The sequence below is a fragment of the Hyla sarda genome, chromosome 9 (genome assembly GCF_029499605.1).
Source record: "Hyla sarda isolate aHylSar1 chromosome 9, aHylSar1.hap1, whole genome shotgun sequence".
NCBI lineage: Eukaryota > Metazoa > Chordata > Amphibia > Anura > Hylidae > Hyla > Hyla sarda.
In genome coordinates, this window is record NC_079197.1 from 124536474 (window position 1) to 124563264 (window position 26791).

Sequence of the window (26791 nt, forward strand, 5' to 3'; positions counted from 1 at the left end):
ACTTGCGTACTCGCGCATGCGCAGACAGTTTGTCAATTAGACAAAAAAACTTTATTGGTTAAAAAAAAAAAAAAAAAACTACCTGCGCATGCAGCGGAAGAGGCCGCAGATTCGTCGCTGAGCCATGGAAGAGACAGGAAGAAAATATTTGCCTCGGACGTCAGAAGATAGGAAGGACAGAAGCAAGAACACACCCCCTGACATCCCACTTACCGAACACAACATGGCGGAGGCCGAGGTTACACAGCAAGCCACTGGAAGAAAAAAGGGCCAGCTTCCGGATCTTCACAAAAGGTAAGAAAATACATTTATGCATAATCACAACACACATAAAAAAACACATACTTATACACACAAACATAATAACAAAAAAAACCTGTATAAACAAGGGAGAACCCCTTTAATAATGATCCTGTACAGCAATCGGCGTAAACGTAAAAAAAAAAAAAAAATGCTGCTGTTTGGTCTTATCACATGCTAGAAACTTTTAATATGGCCATTGCACATAGTTTTTCAAGTAGAATCAGCTGAACCCCTTTTTTTTTGGCATTTTTAAATTTTTTCCGATTAATCGATAAAATAATTGACCACTAATCGATTATTAAAATAATCGTTGCTGCAGCCCTACTCTATAGTATTCCATTCCTGAAATAACCAACACAAATCTGTTTCTTACCACATGAAAAATGTATAACATTCCCTTATTATTAATATTTAATATGTATTTATTTATTTAGCTTTTCCATTAGTTGTTGTTGAATGATTTGTAAACACAACCAACTATTCAGGATTAAATTGAAAACTTTAAAATAACAATCAGGTCACATTTAGTTGTGGGTGCTTTAAAAACAACCCCAAATGTTAACAGTTTTGGGGCTCCAGCGGATCAACCACATTAAAGACTCTATGTATCGGCCTCATGACCTCTCCAAAACCCTAACTTGGAAGATAACCAATATATGTGTTTCAGATTTGCTCCTCTACATTGCACATTGTGCCTCTAGGGATCCCTCTCAGTCTCTTACAACACTCAAGGCAGGGCAAATTTTAGACCCTGTGCAAAACTAAAAGTATGCCCTAAATGGTAAAATATCGTACCAAAACACTGTAATGTACTATATAGCAGGACTTCTCTGTTTCGCCCTCATATGAACAAATAACAAATACCACACAACACTAAATAAGCGCTATAGTGCCCATCCATGTTACTCCCATGGACTCATTGCTGGCCACTTCAGAACTCTCCAGCGGTTTGTTGACATCCATTTCTGGGTGCTTTTTGACGTATGTTTGGGGTCATTGTTCTGCTGGAAGACCCAAGATCTCGGACACAAACCCAGCTTTCTGACACTGGGTTGTACAGTGCGACCCAAAATCCATTGGTAATCCTCAGATTTCATGATGCCTTGCACACATTCAAGGCACCCAGTGCCAGAAACAGCAAAACAACCCGAAACATCATTGAACGTCCAGCATATTTCACTGTAGGTATTGTGTTCTTTTCTTTGTAGGCCTCATTCCATTTTCGGTAAACAGTAGAATGATGTGCTTTACCAAAAAGCTCTATTATTGTCTCATCTGTCCACAAGACGTTTTCCCAGAAGGATTTTGGCTTAGGCTGGGTTCACACTACGTTTTCTCCCATACGGGAGCGCATACGGCAGGGGGGAGCTAAAAGCTCGCGCTCCCGTATGTCACCGTATGCGCTCCCGTATGTCATTCATTTCAATGAGCCGACCGGAGTGAAACGTTCGGTCCGGTCGGCTCATTTTTGCGCCGTATGCGCTTTTACAACCGGACCTAAAACCGTGGTTGACCACAGTTTTAGGTCCGGTTGTAAAAGCGCATACGGCGCAAAAATGAGCCGACCGGACCGAACGTTTCACTCCGGTCGGCTCATTGAAATGAATGACATACGGGAGCACATACGGTGACATACGGGAGCGCGAGCTTTTAGCTCCCCCCTGCCGTATGCGCTCCCGTATGGGAGAAAACGTAGTGTGAACCCAGCCTTACTCAAGTTTATTCTGGCAAAATGTAGTCTTGCTTTTTTATGTCTTTGTGTCAGCAGTGGGGTCCTCCTGGGTCTCTTGCCATAGCGTTTCATTTCATTTAAATGCCGACGGATAGTTCACACTGACACTGATGCTCCCTGAGCCTGCAGGACAGCTTGAATATCTTTGGAACTTGTCTACCATCCGGACTATCCTGCGTTGACACCTTTCATAAATTTTTCTCTTCCGTCCATGCCAAGGGAGATTAGCTACAGTGCCATGGGTTCAAAACTTTTTGTGTCTCTGGAGATGGACTTGTAACCTTAAGATTGTTGATATTTTTCCACAATTTTGGTTCTCAAGTCCTCGTACAGTTCTCTTCCCCTTCTTATGTTGTCCATGCTTAGTGTGGCACACACAGTGCAAGGACTAAGTAAAGTTTAAAGGAGCATCACATGCTTGAAACAATATTCTTTTTCCACAATTTTGAAAGGGTGCAATAATTTTGTCCAGCCCATTTTTGGAGTTTGGTGAAACATTATGTCCAATTTGTTTTTTTTCCTCCCTTTTTGGATTAGTTCCAATACACACAAAGGGAATAAACATGTGTATAGCTAAATGTGTTACTGCAATTATTTTCTGTGATAAATACTTCATTTTCTAGAAAAATTTCAGGGGTGCCAACATTTACGGCCATGACTGTATATAACATTAATATTGTTTTTTATTATAGTATTTTCTTTAAGTTTATATGTTACTAAATCTTCTACAATTGGACACATTTCTTTTACTTACAATAGGCACAGTGCCCATTTGCCCTGGATATTACTTGGCTAGCACAATATTTTCATGAATCTTTGTTATGTACCGTATTTATCGGGGTATATCACGCATCGGCCTATAACACGCACCCTCATTTTACCAAGGATATTTGGGTAAAAAAAGTTTTTTACCCAAATATCCTTGGTAAAATGAGGGTGCGTGTGTGTGCATGTGTATACCCCGATACACTTTTTCTGACCCCGCAGAAGCCCCCAGGAAAGGCAGGGGGAGAGAGGCCGTCACTGCCCGCTTCTCTCCCCCTGCCTTTTCTGGGGTCTGGAGCCCTGATGCCGCTGCTTCTCTCCCCCTGGCTATCTACGCCGCTGCCCAATTGCCGGCGCTGCTGCCCCATTGCCTCCCCCATCCCCGGTTTTATTATAACCTGTTGCCGGGGTCGGGTCCGCGCTGCTTCTGGCTCCGGTTTTGCGTCTCCTGTGTAAATGTTATGCGCTGCGAAGCGCAATGACGAGTGACGTCTTCAACGCGACGTAACTCGTCATTGCACAGCGCATAGCAACGACGCAGGAGATGCCACACCGGAGCCAGAAGCAGCGCGAACCTGACCCCGGCAACAGGTAATTATAAAACTGGGGATGGGGGAGGCAATGGGGCAGCGGTGCTGATAGCCAGGGGGAGAGAAGTGGCGGCCACAGGGCTCTAGACCCTAGGAAAGGCAGGGGGAGAGAAGCGGGCAGCGACGGCCTCTCTCCCCCTGCCTTTCCTGGGGGCTTCTGCGGGGTCAGAAAAACCGGGGATGGGGGAGGCAATGGGGCAGCGGCGCCGGCAGTCTCTGGACCCCAGGATAGGCAGGGGCAGAGAATCGGGGAGAGAAGGCAAGTCTCTGGACCTGCAAAAGCTGCTGCAGTTCATTGATTTAAAGGAGTACTCCGATGCAAATCTTTTCTGGGGCAAAAGAAGCATCAAGCAAAGTTATATAACATTCTAATATACTTGCGCTTTCCATATGGCCCTTTTCCCGGTCTTCTCCTGCATTTTTCCGCCGACCGGAAGCTGGGTCCTTTACCTGCATTTGATGACGCTCGACCGCTTATTCCGAGCGCTCCGCCGGCAACATAGCCCGGTGACTCATACCTCCCATGAGGCATTGTGGGCTCTGCCGGCCTCCCAGCCCGGAGTCGGCTACTCCCCCCTCACTAATATATGCGCTGAGCTGAGCTGCCATAGGCTCAGCTCAGCAAACGCAGAGGGGCCGTGATTTATTATAATTTCTGGAGGGGGCCGAGCAGGGGAGATACAGGCAGGAGCTGTCCGGATGTTACGAGCGGGCATGCTGGGAGATGTAGTTTTTACAGCGCGGGCCAGGCACATAACGCGAAAACGGCTGGGCCCTTCTACGCGATTGAGGGCTCCATCAAAAGGTATTTTAATGGGCTACATTATGGCATAATTTTTTTTTCCGGGGGGGATGCATCGGAGTTTTCCTTTAAAGCGCCTGCTTTAAAGCATTGAACTGCAGCAGCTTATCGGCGTATAACACGCAGATAGACTTTAGGCTAAAAAATGGCTGATGAAACATATTTGGCGGTGGTATTCATGTTATGGCTGATGGGGCACAATATTAAGAGGTCGTATTAATGTTGTGTCTGATGAAGCACAATATTAGGTGTGGTATTAATGTTATGCAATGTACGATACTATAAGTGATCTGTTTTAGATCCCACACACAACTAATTCAAGATCCCTTACATGGAGGCGTCTCTATTCATTGATATAGCCCCTAGATATACAGTTGTGTTACTTTTATGAGTGTCTAATGTGAGAAATAGGGGGATTGCCTGTTGGAAACCGCTTTGTTTATACAGCTCTTCATTGATACGGCTATGTATGCTGCTTTTGTACTGTTTTTAAGGGTATAATAGAATAAAACGTGCATGTACCCCGTTTCACTACTCTGTGGAATGTGTGGCTTCTGTACAGAAAAAATGCGCTTCTGCTGGAAAACTCTGTTTATACCGCTTGATTTGGATATATTTCTTTTCCTTACATTTGGAACAATACCTGGTTGCAATGTATATTATTGGGGGTAATATTTTTCTGAAACTTTGTCATGTATACAGTGCCTAAAGCGCTTATAGAGCAGTGTAAAATAACTGTAACTGTAAGTTGTGAATTTTGAGAATATCATTGTTTACAAAGAAAGAAAACAAAACCCAGAATGCTCCAAAGGGAAATATAGTAACAGTTTGTAAGGTTGAAACAAGACAAGAGGCCGTCGAGTTCAACCGCAGAAACAATATTAGGCAATGGTATTAATATTATAGCTGCAGGGACACAATATTAGGAGATGGTAATTATGTTATGGCTGGTGAAACATATTAGGTGGTGGTATTAATGTTATGGCTAATGGGACACAATATTAGAGGGTGGTATTGCTGTTATGGATGTTGGTGCACAATATTTGGCTGTGGTATTCATGTTATGGCTGATGGGTTTATAAAGCTTTATTAATAGCACTAATCATATATTCAAGCACATTTCATAGAATAAAGCATTTCTACATTTATAGGGTTAAATACATTTTATATAGATATTGAAACATATCCCAAATAATTTTTTATAAAAGATAAGTGCCTGGTTACATGCATTTTAGATATTGAAACAGTCATTGAATAATATTCATAAGACGCGAGTACAATGTAGAGTAAATTTACATTAATATCATAAATTTATTTACATGTATAGAATAGCACATAACTAGTGGAGAATTTACATAGCATAGAAAGTTCATCTCCGAGGTTTAATAGCTTTGGAAATGCCGTTGCAGTTGTTATGATCTGTTGTGTTGACTTTTACTTACATGTCTGTCATGCACCGTATATAGACATGCAACTTACAGTTACCTCTATGTATGCAGCACATAGGCCAATGTTTCCAACCAGAGTGCCTCAAACTTTTGCAAAACTACAGCTCCCACTTTTACATATAAGATTTTCTTTAGACCAGGGCCCCTCATAACCTTTGGATTCTGGCCTCCTTGATGACAATTTTCTTACAATTTATTTCTTATAGAGGAAAAATATAAATGTAATATAATTAGTTAAAAAGAAAAAAAACATACTTTAAATCTCTATAACAATTACATTGATAGTCCTTTCCATTGTATTGTATATATTATTAAAGCCTTGTCCCCGACTCTCCAAGAGGATGTGATGCTATTATGAAGTAGCCACATCGGTCTGGACTAGCCCACAGATGTTCTCAGAATGTGTATTTTACTCATCACCATACCTCTTAGGCTAGGTTTCCACTTGTTTTTTTTTCTGGCAGTTTTTGGAATACTGCCACTGCAGTTTTTGAGCCAAAGTCAAAAGTGGATCCATAAGGGAGGAGAAGTGTAAGTCCTTCTTTTATATGTCCTATTCCTTTTGAAGGAGGAGAGGGGAAAAAAACTGAGATTGCGCTATATAGTACAGTTAATCCCAGTTTTTGAGATTGGACAGTTGTCCCAAAATTGGAAAATTGCTCACCTATGGGTTTTGTGCAGGCAGGCACAACACTGGCGATCGCATGTAACAGGTTGCAGTATTGGGAGGCTGCCGGCTGTCGGTCCCGCTGTGCCCAGCGGTGAAGATACAGGAGGAAACAGCTGGTTCTGGGATAACCTGGCGAGGCTACCGTAGTATTCTGGCAGAAAAATCTGATTTGGGCTAGAAGGCGCACACCCGAGAGTAGTGACCAATAGCAGACTTTATTAAGTTATAGAACTTACAGGACCTGAAGAAGAAGGAGGAACCTTTGAAATGCGTTGTCCCATTAGCACTGCAAGTTGTATAACTTAATAAAGTCTGCTATTGGTCACTACTCTCGGGTGTGCGCCTTCTAGCCCAAATCGGATTTTTCTGCCGGAATACTGCGGTAGCCTCGCCGGGTTATCCCAGAACCAGCTGTTTCCTCCTATTCCTTTTGAATACAATTCTGGCTTTGGCTCAAAAAGTGGAAACTTAGCCTTATAGTTACAAAGACAATTTACTTTATCAATATTTTAAATTAGTTATTTTTTTTTTTCAGTTGTACTTTTTTTTTTTTTGCGCTATCATCCTTTTTGATAGTGTTGCCCTTATCTAGAGCAGTGTGATGAAATTTTCATTACACCATCAACCATATTAAAGCCAATTTACATAAAACATTTTATTCTTTATTCCACATATGTCCTCCCTCCTCCTTCTACCCTCGACCTATTATCTTTTAAACTTCTATCTTATGCCTGTATCCATTGATTCGGAGCCTACAGTCTCTGCATATTTTCAATACATGCCACAACAACATTTTATACTACTTAATCAAATCACATGCCACACTGTCAAAAAAACAAGTTTAGCCTACAAAATGGCTGCATGTATTACTTGGCCATTTTAAAGATATGTAGGATCTGTGCTATAGACCTGAATTACATATTTAAATTGGCACTTTAAATATTTTGCAGAAACATATCAAAAATTTTGATCAGAGTCTGAATGTTCAGATCCCAACCAATTACTAGAACAAACTGGGAGAAGTGCGCACTTCTCCCACATGACACTAATAATGGAAATCAAGGGACCATCTCGCATATATTGTTCTTGTTCTGATCAGTTGGTCCCTGGATAGCTACCTGCTGCACCCATGTGTCCTGTGTGTCTCCTAGTAGCAGCAGTTTGCTTCTACGAGCAGACATACAGGGATCTACAAGTTTGCAGTAAATTGTGCGCACATGCACAGTTTACTTACAGAGATCATTGTCGCTCCCCCCTGCTCCCTGAGCTAGGCGGAGAATGGCTGCGATGTGTGAGAGTAAACTGTGCATGCGCACGCAGTTTACTACAGACTCGCAAATCTCCATGTGTCTGCTCATAGCAGTGGATTGCTGCTATGTGCAGACACACAGGAAACACAGATGCAGCAGGTAGCTCACTCTAGTGACGGCCATCAATGCAGTGTGCAATACACTGCAGATGCGCTACATGTTACCCTACCTAAATCAGTAATTTTTTCAACTAAACGGGACAGCACAAAGTATTCCAAAGAAGGACAAGTACAGAACAAATCCAGTAAAATAAGAGTTCCTTTTTCTGTAACACCCATTTGAGTAAGACTATGTTCTAATATAATGTATTAACTTTCCTTTCAGGTCATATGGTAGAACGCATTGTAATCTACTGCAATAATAGTCAGGACTGCCAAGAATGGCTTGAACATCTGTGCAGGCTAACCAAGTCTCCTGGTTCACACACCTCTTTGTGTAAGACGCCATCTTGGCCGGGTCACTCAGTAAGTAGTATTGATCTAACTAATAAGTGGTTAGTAAAAAAAAAAAAAAGCATGTTCTAGTTCGCATCTCACCTGTTCAGTACTTGTATAACCAATTGCTATATTAGCACTATTGTTGACTGAGATACTTTAACATTAGGAACTTACCTATGGCTAGAAAGTTTTAAAGTGAATCTGTCTGGAGGTAAAACACATGATACCTGTCTCTTAGCAGATGCCCCCCATTCTATTCAGTTCTTTTCACAGTATAAAATACAATGTGCAAAGTGCAATACATGGCAGAAATTCTAAGGGTAGTCTTGGATTTCTGTCACAGATTTTACTTGCCATAGTGGGTAAAAATTAGCTCCATTATATGGACAATTAGCAGTCGTAAGAAATCAACCTAGCAGTTGTAAGAAATCAGTGGATGGATTTCTTGCAACAGTTTGTCAGGGTCACAGCCATTCACTTGCATTAGCTCTGTGATGTGATCTTTGTGTTTGAAACCCATTTCTCTCACAGATGCCCCCGTTTCCCATTGATTCCTCCTATGTACCCTTCACACATTCTACCCCCATATGCCAGACCTCCTTTTCCTCCAGTTTTACACCGCCTCCATGCCCCCCATCTTACACAGACATTCTTAAAAACAACATAAACATCTCTTCCCTTTGTAAGATAACATGAAAGCACAGGCACATCGGGGGAGATTTATCAAAACCTGTCCAGAGGAAAAGTTGCCCAGTTGCCCATAGCAACCAATCAGATCACTTCTTTCATTTTTAGCAAGGCCTCTGCAAGATGAAAGAAGTGATCTGATTGGTTGCTATGGGCAACTGGGCAACTTTTCCTTTTCACAGGTTTTGATAAATCTCCCCCATCATGCTTAACAGAAAATCTGCCATAGACTTCATATACTGCCATATATGATCACTGAGAGTATGCTCCAAGATGTATTATCTTTTGTGAGTAGTGGGGTCTGATGGCCAGGAAGCCACTGATCCTAAATGTGAAGGGGTTGTAATGTTTTTCCTTGCACAGAGGTGTTTCCGGCTGTTCAGGGAACTACAGCAGAGACCCAAAAATCCTGCGATCAGCTGAACATCTGGAGCAAAAAGAAATGATCACAACTTGACAACTCCTTCTAATACTATTTTACAAACTAAGGGCACCCACAGCATATATCATCCCCGTCCATTAGATTCGTTTTTTTGAAAAATGGACCAAGAAATGTTATGTTGATTTTGCTTCTTGTATCTAATGTGCCAGTTTACAGAGCGAAAGAACCCCCCTTCTTCTCATCACACCATGTCGGTAATTCCTCGTGGTCCCCTGGAGCCTCCCAAAATCTATAAAACCTGGACTCTAAGTTGTCTCCGGCCAGCTCCTCCCCTCAGACCCTCTGCTGCACTTGGCTATAAAGAGGTATGAACGTTTACAGCTGCTGATATAGATTATTTCACACTTTTATAGATACACTTGGTAATATTTAGTCAAATGTAGATTGCAACTTCAGTTTTGCTACTTTGTGTTGTGGTTACAGCTTGAATAGGTTGCAAAACAACCGTAATCACACCCTGACCAAAATTACCAGATTACTTTGTGAAACATGGGACATGTGACTTACTAAAATGGGTAATGCCCAGAATTATTTCGTTATTTCTCCACCTTCAGGGGTGACTGTTCAGTAAATACCTAAAGGTCCTAAAAAGCTGAATACTTTATATGAAACATTCTTTGAAAAGGTATTCCAGTCCTTAAAAACCTATGCCCTATCCACAATCCACAGAGGTCAGACTCCCTGTGATCTTGAGAACCGGGCACCAGCTCTCCTGACTGAATGGAGCAGTGAGTCAGCGTGCACTCCATTCATTGTCTATGAAAGTGCCAGGGTTATCCCTGTACAGGGCTGGAACACCCCTTTAACATAATGCTGTTACTCTGAGAGAGTTTTAATAATAACCCTTGGGGCTGAAAATGCAACCTTAAGCACACATGCCGTAAGTGTAAGGTGCTGCAGCATGCTACTTTGCACACAGGGCTATGAGCTGTGCTTGCTTCATAGCAAAAGATTATCGGTAACTCACCACTAATGGAGGACATCAGCGCCCACACTGATCTCAGCCACAAATTATTTAGATGCTGTAAGCAATGCAGATCATGACATATATAAGAAAATGGAGGTGCCGGTGGGTTCAGGGGGGTGGGGCTCATAGGACCCAAAGCTAGATCGCAGATGTCCAATGAGTTCAAATAGTGTCCGGAGGTGCCAGAAAAACATGTAAAGACAAAAATGAAATAAAAAGCAATCAAAAAGTCAAAAATCTGAACAAAAATGATTTTAATAAAAACTACAGATCAGGGTGCAAAAAAAATAAAAATTGTCTGTGTCCTCAAGGGGTTAATTTCAGAGTTTGTGGGGAGCAAATGGAAGGTATTCTGGGAGCATTATATATTATAGAATTGCTAATTCTGGGTTACAAGCAGTATGATAGCCAGATGCGTAGCTTGTAGCTTCTGGGCCCTGATGCAATTCTAAAACAGGGCTCCATATGCCAATTATAATACTGGTCTCTTATGGGGCAGATGTGCTTTGGGGCCCCCTTAGGCACCAGGGCCCCGGTGTGACTGCTACCTCTGCCACCTATATAGCTACCCCCGTGTTAATAGATATACAAGGTGGTAATAATTGCATAAAGGTTTTGCTTATGTTTTATTAGTATTTGTATGGTAATTGGAGAATCATATTGGGGGACATTTATCAAAACCTGTCCAGAGGAAAAGTTGCTGAGTTGCCCATAGCAACCAATCAGTTCTCTACTTTCATTTTTCAGAGGCCTTTTCAAAAATGAAAGAAGCAATCTGATTGGTTGCTGTGGGCAATTTAGCAACTCATCCTCTGGACAGGTTTTGATAAATCTCCCCCATTGTTACTGTGCAGCTAGAAAACAGGAAGCGTTTTGAAGGTCACCCAAGCATTTCGTTTTGCTTAGACCATATTTTATCATCTAGAAGCTGACAACGTCTCACATGTGATTTTATGGAAAGTGTCAGACTTCCTGTCTGTAATGACAAACGTGAAGCCATAAAGTAAGTATGTGGGAGGCCTGGATCCTCCCGAGGGTCTCTCTTCACATGTGGTGAACTTTTCAGTTTACATTCAGTGAGAGGTCTGAGGCCTAACACATTTTAGATGATAAAATGCCTAAGCCCTTTCTTAGTCAGCACTTATGGTATATTAGTGGCTTTTACTTTAATGTAGACTGGAAAATGTGTTGTGACATACTGGTATACTAAAGAAATTACCTCATGTAGAAAGTTGGTACTTTGTGTCAGCCATGTATCAATAGTGTCCCAATAACTAGAGATGAGCGAATCGCATCTGACAAAAGTCTTAATCGTTCCGAATTTCATGAAAAATTGGATTCGGACTAAATACGAACTTCGACTCGATTCTAAATAAAAAATTTCTTCATTAGCGACACCCCTACGATCGTCCTGTATAATGTATAGATATGAGCGGCTTTCTCCTGCGCTCGCATCTCTGCAATAGATAGGATGATCACATCTGGTGTCAGGAGTGGTACCTGCTGTGATCTGTCCTCAACTGCAGGTACTACAGCTCCCAGCATGGAGCACACTCTACTCCATGCTAGGAGCTGTAGTACCTGCATTAATAGACAGATCGCAGCGGGTGTTACTTCTGACAGCCGATGTGGTCGTCCTGTATAATGTATAGATGTGGGCGGGTGGCCACTCTTCTCTGGTCCCACTGTATTATGAGTATATGCCGTATATATACCTATTATTCATATTTTCTGCAGAGAGCTGTGAGTGGTTGGAACCATCTGGCTAATCACAGCTCTCTGTGGGAAATATGAATATGTGTGTGTGTATATATATATATATATATATATATATATATATATATATATATATGGCAGTGCAGGGAACCATATATACATTATATAGGACGATTGCAACGTGTCAGAAGTGACACAGGCGATCTGTCAATTAGTACAGGTACTACTACTCCCATCATGGAACAATATGTTCAATGCTGGGAGTAGTAGTACTACCTATAAAAAATAAAAATAAAAAAGTGAAAAACACACACACTACATTTTTATTATTGTCTGCTACATTTTTAGTGCCCTACCTGCCCACATAAATGGATACCTGTTTAAAAATTCATTAAAATTGTTTTTTCCATCACTTCTGTATCTTTTTTAATATTTTTTTTAATGGTACCCTACAAAATTTTATTAAAAAAAGGTATGTCCATCACGTTTTTGGATCGCTAAAGTTCATATTTTCTGTTCTTACCACCTAAACCAGGGGTCGGCAACCCGCGGCTCCGGAGCCGCATGTGGCTCTTTTACATCTTTGCCGCGGCTCCGGTGTCAGGTGAAAAAGGGAGGGGCACGTTTTCCGAAGCTACAGCGGGGAGGATCGAGGGCAGAACCATGAGTTTGATTTTTTTGACCGCACGTCTGCAGATAATGAAGCCACGCCCCCTCACGGAGGATGAAGAGCGCGAGAGCGCAGCTCTGCATAATACAAGGAGACAGTGAGAGAGTGAGGACGGACACAGCTCCTCCCGCCTCCTTCTCTGTACAGACAGGACCTCATTTTTCACTGGGAGGTTTCATGTTTTCACGGGGGGAAAAGCTCCTCCCCTCCCCCAGCTCTGTACAGACAGGACCTAATTTTTCACGGGGAGGTTTCATGTCTGCACAGGGGAAACACAGAGCGGTTGAGGGGAGAGGAGACATACTGCATTGCAGGGGCTGGGGAAGATTTCTATGTGTGAGGAGACATATTACACAGGCTGGGGATGTAAAGACTGCAGGGGAATAAATATCATACTGGGAATGATGGGGGGATGGGGACTGCTGAATGACACATGCTGGGAGTTGTAGTCCCACTTATGTGTGTGTATGCCAGTGTTTCCCAACCAGGGAATGCTGGTAGTAGTAGTTTTGCAACATCTGGAGGCACCCTGGTTGGGAAACACTGGTGTATGAACTGCAACTCCCAGGAGATTACTGATATAATAGAGGTGTTGGTGAACTACAACTCCCAGGAGACTACTCAGATACAATAGAGGTTTTGGTGAACTACAACTCCCAGGAGACTACTCAGATACAATAGAGGTGTTTGTGAACTACAACCCCCAGGAGACTACTCAGATACAATAGAGGTGTTGGTGAACTACAACTCCCAGGAGACTACTAAGATACAATAGAGGTGTTGGTGAACTACAACTCCCAGGAGACTACTGAGATACAATAGAGGTGTTGGTGAACTACAACTCCCAGGAGACTACAGAGATACAATAGAGGTGTTGGTGAACTACAACTCCCAGGAGACTACAGAGATACAATAGAGGTGTTGGTGAACTACAACTCCCAGGAGACTACTGAGATACAATAGAGGTGTTGGTGAACTACAACTCCCAGGAGACTACTGCGATACAATAGAGGTGTTGGTGAACTACAACTCCCAGGAGACTACGGAGATACAATAGAGGTGTTGGTGAACTACAACTCCCAGGAGACTACTGAGATACAATAGAGGTGTTGGTGAACTACAACTCCCAGGAGACTACTGAGATACAATAGAGGTGTTGGTGAACTACTACTCCCAGGAGAATACTAAGATACAATAGAGGTGTTGGTGAACTACAACTCCCAGGAGACTACAGAGATACAATAGAGGTGTTGGTGAACTTCAACTCCCAGGAGACTACTGAGATACAATAGAGGTGTTGGTGAACTACAACTCCCAGGAGAATACTAAGATACAATAGAGGTGTTGGTGAACTACAACTCCCAGGAGACTACTGAGATACAATAGAGGTGTTGGTGAACTACAACTCCCAGGAGAATACTAAGATACAATAGAGGTGTTGGTAAACTACAACTCCCAGGAGAGTACTAAGATACAATAGAGGTGTTGGTGAACTACAACTCCCAGGAGACTACTAAGATACAATAGAGGTGTTGGTGAACTACAACTCCCAGTAGACTATAGAGGCTGCATGCTGGTGTTATACCACAGACTGAAGACTCCTGAATGACACATGCTGGGAGTTGTAGTCCCTTTTGTGTGTGTATGCCAGTGTATCCCAACCAGGGCATCAGAGGGGAGGGGGGTTTTGCGGCTCCCAGTTTTTTTTTTTTCTTCGGAAACGGGTCCAAGTGGCTCTTTTTGTCTTAAAGGTTGCAGACCCCTGTCCTAAACGGACCATTCTAATAAAGGATACAAGCTGATGCAAAAGGGATGCCATTTAGTGGCATCCATTTGCATCAGTTTTTCATCCGTTGGTATTAGCTGTCGGCAGACTCCTGCAGCCGGGACTACTACTACTACCATCATGGAACGTACTTCTTTCCAAGATGGGAGTAGTAGTTCCCTGGCTGCCGGAGTCTGCCGACAGCTGGGGAGGCTACATTAGTGTTTGTACTACTACCTTCATCATGGAACAGACTCTGTTCCATGATGGGGGTTGTAGTAAAGGGGCTGAGGGATTGATCGCACTGGGTCTCACTTCTGAGACCCGATGCAATCAGAAGTTATTAAACGGGAGCGGGCGGCATGCTCCAGTCCCCTGCGATATACAATGTATTTTTACTTTCTTTTTTTTTTCAAAGTATGTCTTTATTAACTTTTCATAGAAACATACGGGGTGGGCCATTTATATGGATACACCTTAATAAAATGGGAATGGTTGGTGATATTAACTTCCTGTTTGTGGCACATTAGTATATGTGAGGGGGGAAACTTTTTAAGATGGGTGGTGGCCATTTTGAAGTCAGCCATTTTGAATCCAACTTTAGTTTTTTCAATAGGAAGAGGGTCCTCGAGGCCCCTTTAAGAGACATTGATGATTGGTACGGGTGGATACGAAGGAGAAGCAAGGGGGGTATTTTTACTTTCATTTTTAAATTCCCCGCTGGGAGCCCTGAATGGCCAGTACGGAGTACGCTGCTCAGCGTTTGGAACAAACTGTTTTGAACGCTGGAGCCATCAGTGGGAGCTCGTGACATCATAGCCACGCCTCCTCATGATGTCATGCCCCACCCCCTCAATGCAAGTCTATTGGGAGGGGCGGGGTGTGACATCATGAGAGGGCTGGGCTATGACGTCACGAGCTCCCAGCTCCAGCGTTCAGCACGCTGAGCAAAGGAGTACCCCTTTAAGTATATTCATTGTATTCCCCCCATGTGTATATGTATGATTTCCTCCCTGCATGCTGCCCAGTCATCTTCTAGCGCTGTCACAGAGGACAGCATGGACATGCCATTCTATTCCCTGATGCTCAAAAATGTAGTGTGTGTGTGTGTGTTTTTCACTTTTTTTTTTTAACACTCTTTAGGTAGTACTACTACACCCAGCATGGGACACACTGTTCCATGATGGGAGTAGTAGTACCTGTACTAATTGACAGATCACCCGTGTCACTTCTGCGGCGTACCGCTCTTCTATGGTCCCCTGCACTGCCGTATATATACACCTATTTATATTTCCCGCAGAGAGCTGTGATTGGTCAGATGATTCCAGCCAATCACAACTCTCTGTGAGAAATATGAATAGGTGTATATATACGTCAGTGTAGGGTACCATGGAAGAGCATCCAGCAGCATCTGTACATTATACAGGAGGATCACAGCGGGTGTCAGGAGGGACACTCGCTGCGGTCTGTCTATTTATGCAGGTACTACAGCTCTCAGCATGGAGCAGAGTGTGCTCCATGTTGGGAGCAGTAGTACCTGCAGTTAATGACAGATCACAGCAGGTACCACTCTTGACACCCGCTGCGACCATTCTTCATCCCTGAGATGTGGAGCGGCTTTCTCCTGCACTCGCATTTCTGCTCTGTACTCCGGCCACTCATTCATTCATATTTTCTACTGAGAGCTGTGATTGACTGCCACCATCCTGCCAATCTCCACTCTGGGCGGAACATATGACTGAGTAATGGGAATTTCTATTCACAACATTGGCTGGCCCGGAGTATAGTGCAGAGATTCTATCGCTGTATAGAGCCACTCCGCAGCTCTGCTATAGAATGGACGATCGCATCGTGTGTCGGGAGTGAGTTAGTACAGGAACTACTACTCCCATCATGCAACAGTGTTTTCCATGCTGGGAGTAGTAGTACTACCTAAAAAATATTTTAAAAAGTGCAGGGACCAGAAAATTCAGTGCTCAATATTAAAAATGAATGCGGAGTGCATTACATTTTTTTTTTTTTTGTTTTCTTTCTAAATCATAATTTTTTTTTATTTTCACTTTACTTTTTTAGCCCCATTTTTAATATTGTTCATGTTTATGTTAATTTTTAAACAGGGATCAATTTATGTGGGCGGGCAGGGACCTAAAAATTTAGCCGACAATAATAAAAATGTAGAAAGGGGCCATTTAAATGTAAAAATAATATATTTTTCATAATACATTTTGTACATTTTTTTATAAGTAATGTATTTTAATATTGTATTTAATAAAGTGTGTGTGTTTCACTTTTTTTTTCTCAATTTTTTTTACATTTTCTAGGTAGTACTACTACTCCCAGCATGGGAGTGTTCCATTATGGGAGCTGTTGTACCTGTACTAATAGACAGATCACAGCAGGTATCACTCCTGACACCGATGCAATTGTCCTATCTATTGCAGAAATGGAGCGTCTTTCTCCTGCGCACGCATCTCTGCACTATACTCCAGCCGGCCAGTGATGTGAATAGAATTCACATCACTTATTCATATTTCCTGCAGAGAGCTATGATTGGCCAGATGGTTCCAGCCACTCACAGCTCTCTGCGGGAAATATGAATGATAGGTATATATACTACAGTGGGACCAGAGAAGAGCGGGCAGGCCGGCCGCATCTATACATTATACAGGACGATCGCAGCGGGTGTCAGAAGTGACACTTGCTGCAATCTGTCTATTAATGCAGGTACTACAGCTCCCAGCATGGAGCAGAGTGTGCTCCATGTTAGGAGCAGTAGTACCTGCAGTTAAGAACAGATCACAGCAGGTATCACTCCTGACACCCAATGCAATCATCCTGTGAATAGATGCGAGAAAGCCGCCCACATCTATACATTATACAGGACGATCGCAACAGGTTTCAGGAGTGCCACCCGGGGCGATCTATCTATTAGCACAGGTACTACTATTCCCATCATGGAATAGTACTACCTAAAACATTTTAAAAAATAGAGAAAAAAAAGTGAAACACACACACTTTATTAAACACATTATTAAAATACATTACTAATAAAAAGTCACAGAGAATTTATTTGGATCGAATCATTTTATTTATTTTTTTAATTAGGCGAATCAGCCGAATCAAATTTAAAAAAAATTTGCTCGTCTCTACCAAAAACAGAGCCAGTCTCAGAGCTCACAAAATGACAGCCAATATGATACCGCCCAAGTGCCTATAAGGCTATGTTCATGTGACAGAATTTACATGTGGAATGCCGCACTGGAATTCCACAGGGCGATTCCACAGTAGCGGAGTCTCATTGTTTTCAATAGGATTCTGCTGCGCTGTTCACATAGCAGAATTTCTGCGCTGGAAACATCTGGCGCAGAAATTCAATTCCGGTGTCTGCAGACATATTCTTTCTTTCTGCTGACCCTGTGCGGAATGCAGTGCCGTCTATGAAACAGCGCATTGCCAGCGCTCCGCGTTCAGGGGCAATGACTGCACAGAGATTTTCCGTGTGGACATTGCCGTGTGAACATAGCCAAAAGCGAAGTTTCCACTTTTTTTTTAACCTGAAAACAATTCCCTTAAAAAAAACGGTCCTGTCATTTTTGCACTCCCAAGATGCAATTGTTGTGGTGTTTTTTCAAAAATAGTAGGTTTCAGTCTTGGCGTTTTTTATCTGTTTCAGTTTTACGCCTGATTTTTTATCATGGCAAGTCGTGTGATTCTTTCATCATGGTTTTAGGATTTCTTTTGAAGAACTGGGGAGATAAAATGCCCTAAAAAAAACGACAATTGTAATGGAATTTTTTTATGACGTTGTTTTCCTCCAATAGAGTTCTATGGAAGAGAAACGCCAAGATTTTGTCCCCCAAACAAATGGTCATACTCTCAACATTCCCCAAAACCCCAGAAAAATGCTAAAGATAAGTGAAAAAACGCCAAAGAAATAAAACAAAAGCCAATTGGGTTTGAAGTTTCATAAATCCCTATTAATTTACAGCTAACATCTGGCTTCATTGTTTTTTCACCATTTGTGGCGTTTTTTGGTCCTTTTTGCAAAAAATTTTTTTATTAAATAATCCAGACTTGGTCACAATCCCAGTGCTTTCCTAGCAGTGACAGACCTAGTAGTCATATCAGTTTTTATAACAGTGATGGACACAATACCTCCTTAAAGGCTATGGGCAAAATGCAGCAACTTTATAAATAGTCTTCATTAAAGAGTACCTGCCACCATCTCCTTTGCTTTATATTATGCCGCTGGTATGTTACCCTCTTCGTTACTTGCTAAAGCTTTCTTTTTCATTTTTGCCCAGTATTTCCTTCATAATCCTCTTTCCAAACCTTGCTCACTGCAGGCAGTGTTCAGTGTAGCTGAGGTGTGCCATGCAGCATGCACAGCGCTAGCTACCGTCTGATTGACAGGCGGGGAGCTGCGCTGTGCTCATCAGTGTCACAACTCTATAAGAGACTTGCGGAAAGTCAAAATATATATATATATATATATATATATATATATGTATATATATACTATATATATATAAAAGTCAAAGTACCGTATATACTCGAGTATAAGCCGAGTTTTTCAGCACGATTTTTCGTGCTGAAAACACCCCCCTCGGCTTATACTCGAGTGAACTCTCCACCCGCAGTGGTCTTCAACCTGCGGACCTCCAGAGGTTTCAAAACTACAACTCCCAGCAAGCCCAGGCAGCCATCGGCTGTCCGGGCTTGCTGGGAGTTGTAGTTTTGAAACCTCCGGAGGTCCGCAGGTTGAAGACCATTGCGGCCTTCGACATCATCCAGCCCCCTCTCACCCCCTTTAGTTCTGTACAGTACTCGCCTCCGCTCGGCACTGGTCCGGTGCTGCAGGACTGTCCGGAGAGGAGGTCGTCCGGTGGGATAGTGGTTCCGGGCTGCTATCTTCACCGGGGAGGCCTCTTCTAAGCGCTTCGGGCCCGGCCCCAGAATAGTCACGTTGCCTTGACAACGACGCAGAGGTACGTTCATTGCCAACGTACTTCTGCGTCATTGTCAAGGAAACGCCTCTATTCTGGGCCCGAAGCGCGGAGAAGAGGCGCCCCCAGTGAAGATAGCAGCCCGGAACCACTATCCCACCGGACGACCTCCTCACCGGACAGCCCTGCAGCACCGGACCAGCGCCGAGCGGAGGCGAGTACTGTACAGAACTAAAGGGGGCGAGAGGGGGCTGGATGATGTCGAAGGCCGCAGTGGTCTTCAACCTGCGGACCTCCGGAGGTTTCAAAACTACAACTCCCAGCAAGCCCGGACAGCCGATGGCTGCCCGGGCTTGCTGGGAGTTGTAGTTTTGAAACCTCTGGAGGTCCGCAGGTTGTAGACCACTGAGGGCGGATGTTGACAAGAGGATGATGAAGGGGGGGTGTGGGATGATTACAAGGGGATGATGAAGGGAGGTGGGGATGATGACAGGTGATGCTGATGAGGGTCTGGATGATGACAGGCGGTGATGATGATGAGGATGTTAATGACGGGTCTGGATGATGACAGGGGGGGATGATGTATTTCCCACCCTAGGCTTATACTCGAGTCAATAACTTTTCCTGGGATTTTGGGTTGAAATTAGGGGTCTCGGCTTATACTCGGGTCGGCTTATACTCGAGTATATACGGTGAATGTATAAATATAAATTTTTTTATGACAAGGTATTAGAAAGTTGTTTCTAATACATTAAATAACATACAAAAAGTTTTTGTGATGACAGGTACTCTTTAAAAATATCCTACCATTTAGCTGATAAATATGTCAGACGGACCTTTTGCTCTCATGGTTGTAGAGATCAGCAGCAGGGAGGGTGAGTGAGTTTCACAGCAACTAAAAGAATTGAAACTGGGTAGAGAAACTTTGGAGGACAGCTCATATGGCATTGACATATGAAGGAAAACACACAATTAGACTGTTCAGATGGGTGAATGTCCACATGGAAAATTTCTGTGCGGACATTCCCCTGAGAGTGGAGCGCCAGCAGAACATGTCGGCACTAGGACCACTTGGAAATTTGCCGTCTCATGTGCTGTGCATTTCTGTTTGGACTCCGCAGAAAGAATAGACATATCTATTCTTTCTGCGGACTCCGGAATCAGGATTTCCGTGGCAGAAACATCTACCGTGGAAATTCTGCCGTGTGCTCAGAAATTCCAGCATGTGAACGTACCTTTACAAAGCGAGAGAGAATGTAGAGCTCAGACAACAAACTGTATGGGCTGTAGAATAGAAAGTATGCAACATTTTTAATAAAGAAATATCAAGAAAGTTTTTTTTAATTTTCTCCTACAAATATTTTTTTTGGCCTTTGTAATACAGTGATCCCTCAACTTACAATGGCCTCAACATACAATAGTTTCAACATACAATGGTCTTTTCTGGACCATTGTAACTTGAAACCAGACTCAACATACAATGCTATGGAATCTGCAAAATGTGTCAATGACTGGAAGAACCGACCAATCAGAATGGATATTTCACTGGTAAAACCCCTGTATTACTGAAGTGTATGCACTGACTGGTGTCTGGTAGCGCCCCCTACAGTACAGGGAGGTATTACATGTTCTGTACTCTTTACCTGTGCCAGGGTTAGCTTCTCCTTTGGGCATCAGGTGAGGGCAGCTCCATTTTCCTTTTTTTAGGACACTGCGTGTTGTGTACAGGACCCTGAAGAAGCTCCTGTCCTCTACATAGACCAGTGTTTCCCAAAGAGGGTGCCTCCAGCTGTTGCAAAACTACAACTCCCAGCATGCCCGGACAGCCGAAGGCTGTCCGGGCTTGCTGGGAGTTGTAGTTTTGCAACAGCTGGAGGCACTCAGGTTGAGAAACACTGAAATAGACAGTGATTTACAGCTCCCACCAGATCTTTCTTACTTTTATATGTAAGGATTTGCTTTATTTCTATTAGTTATCTATTTATTTTTCTTTAATCCTCACTTTTTCCCATTTTTGGATGACATTTTGGTGGCTTCAGAACCAATTACCAGGTTTCCATAGAGTTCTGGTCTCAACATACACTGGTTTCAACATACAATGGTCGTCCTGGAACCAATTAATATTGTAACTTGAGGGACTACTGTACATTATATGATAAAATTGACAGTGATAAGTAAGGCTGCATTGACATCACAATTTTTACACCCATCAAGTTCAGATGATTCTATTCTTGAAAATCATATAGAATTCTATATCTAGATGTATCCATTGACGTCTATTGACAAACCCTATCCAACACATTCACCAATGATGTAAAGAAGGGAGCTGGTATTACTGCTTATTAGAATTATGACTTGCAGTATATCATATTATACTTTTTGACACCAAACACAACTAGTTTTTTTCTTTGAAAGAGTTCATAATATGATCAGTGGGGTCTTGCCCCCAGTATTCTGATTTAGGGCTACAACACTATCACTGCAGTACCTGCCATGTACTGCAGCTCAACCACGCTCAGTTTAATTTACTGAGATTGAAATGCTGTTGGGTGGGAACCACCAGTAATACATTGATATCCGCAGAATAGCCCATTAGTGGATATCCTCTTTATGTCCTTTTATCAGCAAAAAAAGTTGTGTCTGTAAGCAGAACGGCATCTACAAGGTAAAAAATAGAGGTATTGCTTTGCTTTGTGTAGCTGGTGAATTAGTGAGGTTTTTCTGGTCAAATAGCTCCATCCACCTCTTCTATAGTAGCAATAGGAGGAAGTATCTTAGTATCTTAATGGCCTTTGTGAACATTTATCCTAAAATAGCTCAACAGGGGCTCTGTAACTTCTTCCCTTACAGGTCAAAGTAAATTGCGCGTCTTGCACAGATAGCTCCATATTTCTAATGAGTAGAAGAACCTGCTAAGTATCTCAAAGGGTTATTCACATTTTGTAAATTGATTTGGGCCAGATGCAGTTCCCTGAGCAGTTAAGTAGACAAGGTCACCACTGTGCACGGAAAATCATTAAAAAGGCCACAGCGCTACACCAGTGATTTGTCCCTTTCATTCTTGGGAATGGTGGGGGTCCCAGAGGTTAACACTGATCAGTTTGATGGACTATCCTAGCAATATGTCATCATTTTTAAAGATCATTTGTTTGCATAATGGTACTGTTACATATCTGTTAAAGGGAACCTGTTACCAGTTTTATGCTGCCTAAACTGCAGGCAGGATAAAACTTGTGCAGAGAGTGGACACTATGGTTTACTTTGAAACGTTTGGGCATTTCAGAGAGTTTAAAAATGCCACCAGGACCTGGGTAACTAGTCTCGACAGTAGTGTCCCACCACGCCGACACTGCGGCTGTTCTCTGCTCCACCAGTACTTAGTGATTCAGATAGGGAGAAATGCATCACTTAGCGCTGGTAGGACAGAGCACAGCCACAGGGATCCACTCTAATGACTAGTTACCCAGGTCCCCGTGCCATTTTTAAACTATGGTTTCTCTGAAATGCCTGAGTGTTTCAGAGTAAATCATAGTGTGCGGGAATCACGATCCCTACACCAGTTCTATGCTGCCCGCAGTTTGGGCAGCATAAAACTGGTGTAGGTTTCCGTTAATTCTCTTAAAGGAGAAGTGTCGTGGGGGTCCGACGCGGTGGCCGCCACACACCCTCCGTATAGCTCTATGGGAGAGCCGTTCGGCTATCTTCAGCTCTCCCATAGAGCTATACACGATCCCTTTACCACGATCCCTTCCTGCGAATAGGGGATACGTTTTTTTCCATGACACTTCTCCTTTAAGTCATGACAGATTGCTCAAATGCATGTGCAAGTCTAGTGACTTCAAATTTAAAATAGTACATATAATTCATCAAAGCTTGTACCAAGCCCACCCAGTCTCTTTTTGTCTTTGACTTTAACTAAATGAATGGTAAACTGTACCTGAAGTTACTTCTCATAGTGTCGCACTCACAATTTCACACAATATATTCTTTGGAAGAATGAGAAAAACCGTTAAACAATGTCTAGCTGAGTCGCCTTTATCTTCACACCACAGAACACACAGGAAAGCTGTTTCTTCATATCACTGCATACTTTTCTTGGAATAGGTGGTTAAGTAATTACTGTCATTTTCATCTGCACTCTTCTTACATTATATTCTTTTCTCTTTCTACATATTTATTTTAGAGGATGTCTTATATCCTAAAGGTAAGGGTAGAGCCAAACTATTACGCTGCAATCAAAAAGCTTCTCCTCCTCGCTTATTTCCTGCTTCTGTCTGTCTTAATATTAGCCAGTCCCAGTGTGATCCATGCAAAATAAGGCAAAATATGATGGATTCAAATCATCATAAAAAATTAGTTAAGCCAAAAATTAATTACGCCACTACTTTAAAACTAATCTCCTATCTGCAGGAGGTCCCAAAGGACGGACCCCCGCAATCTCCAGAATGGAGAACTGTGCATGGTGCGATGTGTCGGCACACATTCCATGCATTCTCAATGGGAGCTCTGAAGATACTGCACTGGGGCACCTCCAGCGCATTCATAGACATTGCATGGAGCGCCATTCCATGCACATGATTTGATTGTGAGGGATCAGACCTCTGGGACCTCCTGCAGATAGGGGATATGGGATAAGTTTTAAGTAGGGGAGTACCACTGTAAGTCAGAATGTAATCCAGATGTATGTCCCTGAGTCCTCTTCTAGTAAGAAATCTTAAATTTTTTATTTGCTCATCTCTGAGTTATCATTGTGTTTTACATGGGTAACAGATGCAGGATGACCACTAATGGGAGGCATTACAATGCCCACAGGGGTTTGCATTCCATAGATCTTGGGTTACAAATACTGTAAATATGTGTTAAGAATACCTTTTGCAAAGTTTTTCCTGCTACTCCTGTGACATCCGTACGCCCCAATATAGAAAGCAGTTTACTTCATAAAATATGGAAAAGTGTAAGGCCAACTTTAAAGTTTTCACACAAGAGGTTGACTCAGGGACTTATATTTATAGGTAATTTATTGAGCGTCTTCAAGGGTCTATTCACACGTACAGTATCCTGAGCATATTTTATGTGCAGGATTTGAAGCTGCAGATTTAAAGCTTTGTTCAGTTAATTAGTTAGCATTGAACTCTGCAGCATAAAACCTGCAGCTTTAAATCCTGTGCATGAAATATGCGCAAGATACTGTACATGCTTATACACCCTAAATGGGCACTATCATTTGGAAAAACTATGTCATAGAGAGGTTTGAATGTTTAGACCCCCAGTGATCAGGAGAACGAGCTGGTAGAAGTTCATGCCCAGCATGGTGTCTCCCGGTAATACACTCCCAATGTCAGTCTATGGAGCATATCTCAATCTCATGACACATAGCAGGGAGAGGAGAGCATAACCGTGCAGACTTCTTCCAGCTCATTCTCCTGATCGATGGAGAACGAGCTGTGACCCAGACCCCAGCTGATTAAAACTTTTGACATGTCTCTAGGACATTACAAAGATTTTTTTAAGTGACAGGTACGCTTTAAAGAAATTGTTCTCCAAGGGGTGATTGGTAATAAAAAATAATAAAGGTATAAAATGTCATGCATAAACTATATGGTTACAAAACCACCTGGCAAAGTTCTTTTCTATGAATGTGTTTGGATTCTAGCATCAGTTTTTCCTTAACTGGGAGGACAAATGTGAAAAATTATTTAGAATATTTAAAGTGGATTTTAAAGATGCAGTTAGGTACTAATAAAGGGTGTCAATGGAAAAGAATAGAAATATGGCTCTGCTTAAGTGGTCTACTATGTGTTCTAGTGCTGTGTCTGCAGGCAGTCTTTGCTTTTCTCTGCCTTATTTTGCATTAACAAAGAGCGTTGCTAGTTACGATGTAGAGTAAGAAATGTAAGTTTGCTTTTTTTTAATGCTATAAGAATGTATATGTGCTATGCAAACTTGCATCTAAAAGGACATGTTTTTATCACGCTGGTTTGGAAAGCCAAATATTGTCATGCTGGGAATTGTAGTTTTGCAACAGCTGAAGGGGCACTGGTTGGAAAACACTGATATAGTGCGTATAGAGGACTGAAGTCACCTGCCCAGGTCCATTTAGGGCCAATCATGACCCATCTCTGGCTCTTACATTCTGATAGAATTGCAACAGTATCAACAGGTTAAAGGGGTACTCCACTGAAAAAAAAATGTAATCAACTGGTGCCAGAAAGTTAAACAGATTAAAATTACTTCTATTTAAAAATCTTAAACCTTCCAGTACTTATCAGCTGCTGGATGCTCCAGAGGAAGTTATTTTCTTTCTTTCTGACCACAGTGCTCTCTGCTGACACCTCTGTCCATTATAGAAACTGTCTAGAGCAGAAGAAAATCCCCATAGCAAACCTATCCTGCTCCGGACAGTTCCTGATATGGACAGAGGTGTCAGCAGAGACCACTTGTGATCAGACAGAAAGGAAATTCAAAAAGAAAAGAACTTCCTCTGGAGCATACAACAGCTGATAAGTACAGGACGGATTAAGATTTTTTTTAATAGAAGTAATTTACAAATCTCCAACACGAAGAAACAAGTAGTGGAGCACTCACCAGGTATGCTTCTGTCAGAGGCTTCTTTATTATGAAAGTTCATAGCAGGTTACATGCAGGAGAGACAGATGGAAAGGACGCGGGGGTATAGAAATCAGCGACGGGCCGTTTACGTGCCGGGGCGCTTCGTCTGGCTGAAGTACTTCAGCCAGACGAAGTGCCTCAGCGCGTAAAAGGCCCGTCGCTGATTTGTATACCCCCGCGTCCTTTCCATCTGTCTCTCCTGCATGTAACCTGCTATGAACTTTCATAATAAAGAAGCCTCTGACAGAAGCATACCTGGTGAGTGCTCCACTACTTGTTTCTTCGTGTTGGATGTTATATACTTCTTTGTGGCTGGCACCGAGGTCATGTCAGGTATGGCTCTTTAAGAACTGTGTGAAGCTAAAATGTGATTTTCCTGATTGCCGTACAGCTGAGGGGAAGGTGCTAAGACCTACATCTCTATTTGCAAGTAATTTACAAATCTGTTTAAAGGGGTATTCCAGGCAAAACCTTTTTTTATATATATCAACTGGCTCCGGAAAGTTAAACAGATTTGTAAATTACTTCTATTAAAAAATCTTAATCCTTCCAATAGTTATTAGCTTCTGAAGTTTTCTGTCTAACTGCTCAATGATGATGTCACATCCCGGGAGCTGTGCATGATGGGAGAATATCCCCAAAGGAACTGCACAGCTCCCGGGACGTGAGTCATCAGAGAGCAGTTACACAGAAAATGACAACTCAACTTCAGAAGCTAATAACTATTGGAAGGATTAAGATTTTTTAATAGAAGTAATTTACAAATCTGTTTAACTTTCCGGAGCCAGTTGATATATAAAAAAAAGTTTTGGCCTGGAATACCCCTTTAACTTTCTGGCACCAGTTGATTTAAAAAAATAATAATTTATAAGCCAGTAAAGTGATGCATTTTGAAGATGAAGATGGGTAGCTCCTTTAAATACAGTTCTGGC

At 42.4% G+C, this 26791-nt stretch overlaps 1 protein-coding gene across 3 annotated transcripts in view; it reads left to right on the forward strand.

The window, feature by feature from the left end:
• ARHGEF6 (Rac/Cdc42 guanine nucleotide exchange factor 6) overlaps positions 1-26791 on the forward strand; it is a 213081-nt gene that overhangs the window by 138169 nt on the left and 48121 nt on the right. For 2 of the 3 annotated variants that reach the window (XM_056540316.1, XM_056540319.1), the window contains exons 15-17: positions 7945-8084; positions 9336-9491; positions 23434-23454. In XM_056540316.1, the coding sequence (XP_056396291.1) occupies positions 7945-8084; positions 9336-9491; positions 23434-23454 (317 nt within the window). The remainder of the gene's footprint in view (positions 1-7944; positions 8085-9335; positions 9492-23433; positions 23455-26791) is intronic. The other variant, XM_056540318.1, reaches the window with a different exon arrangement.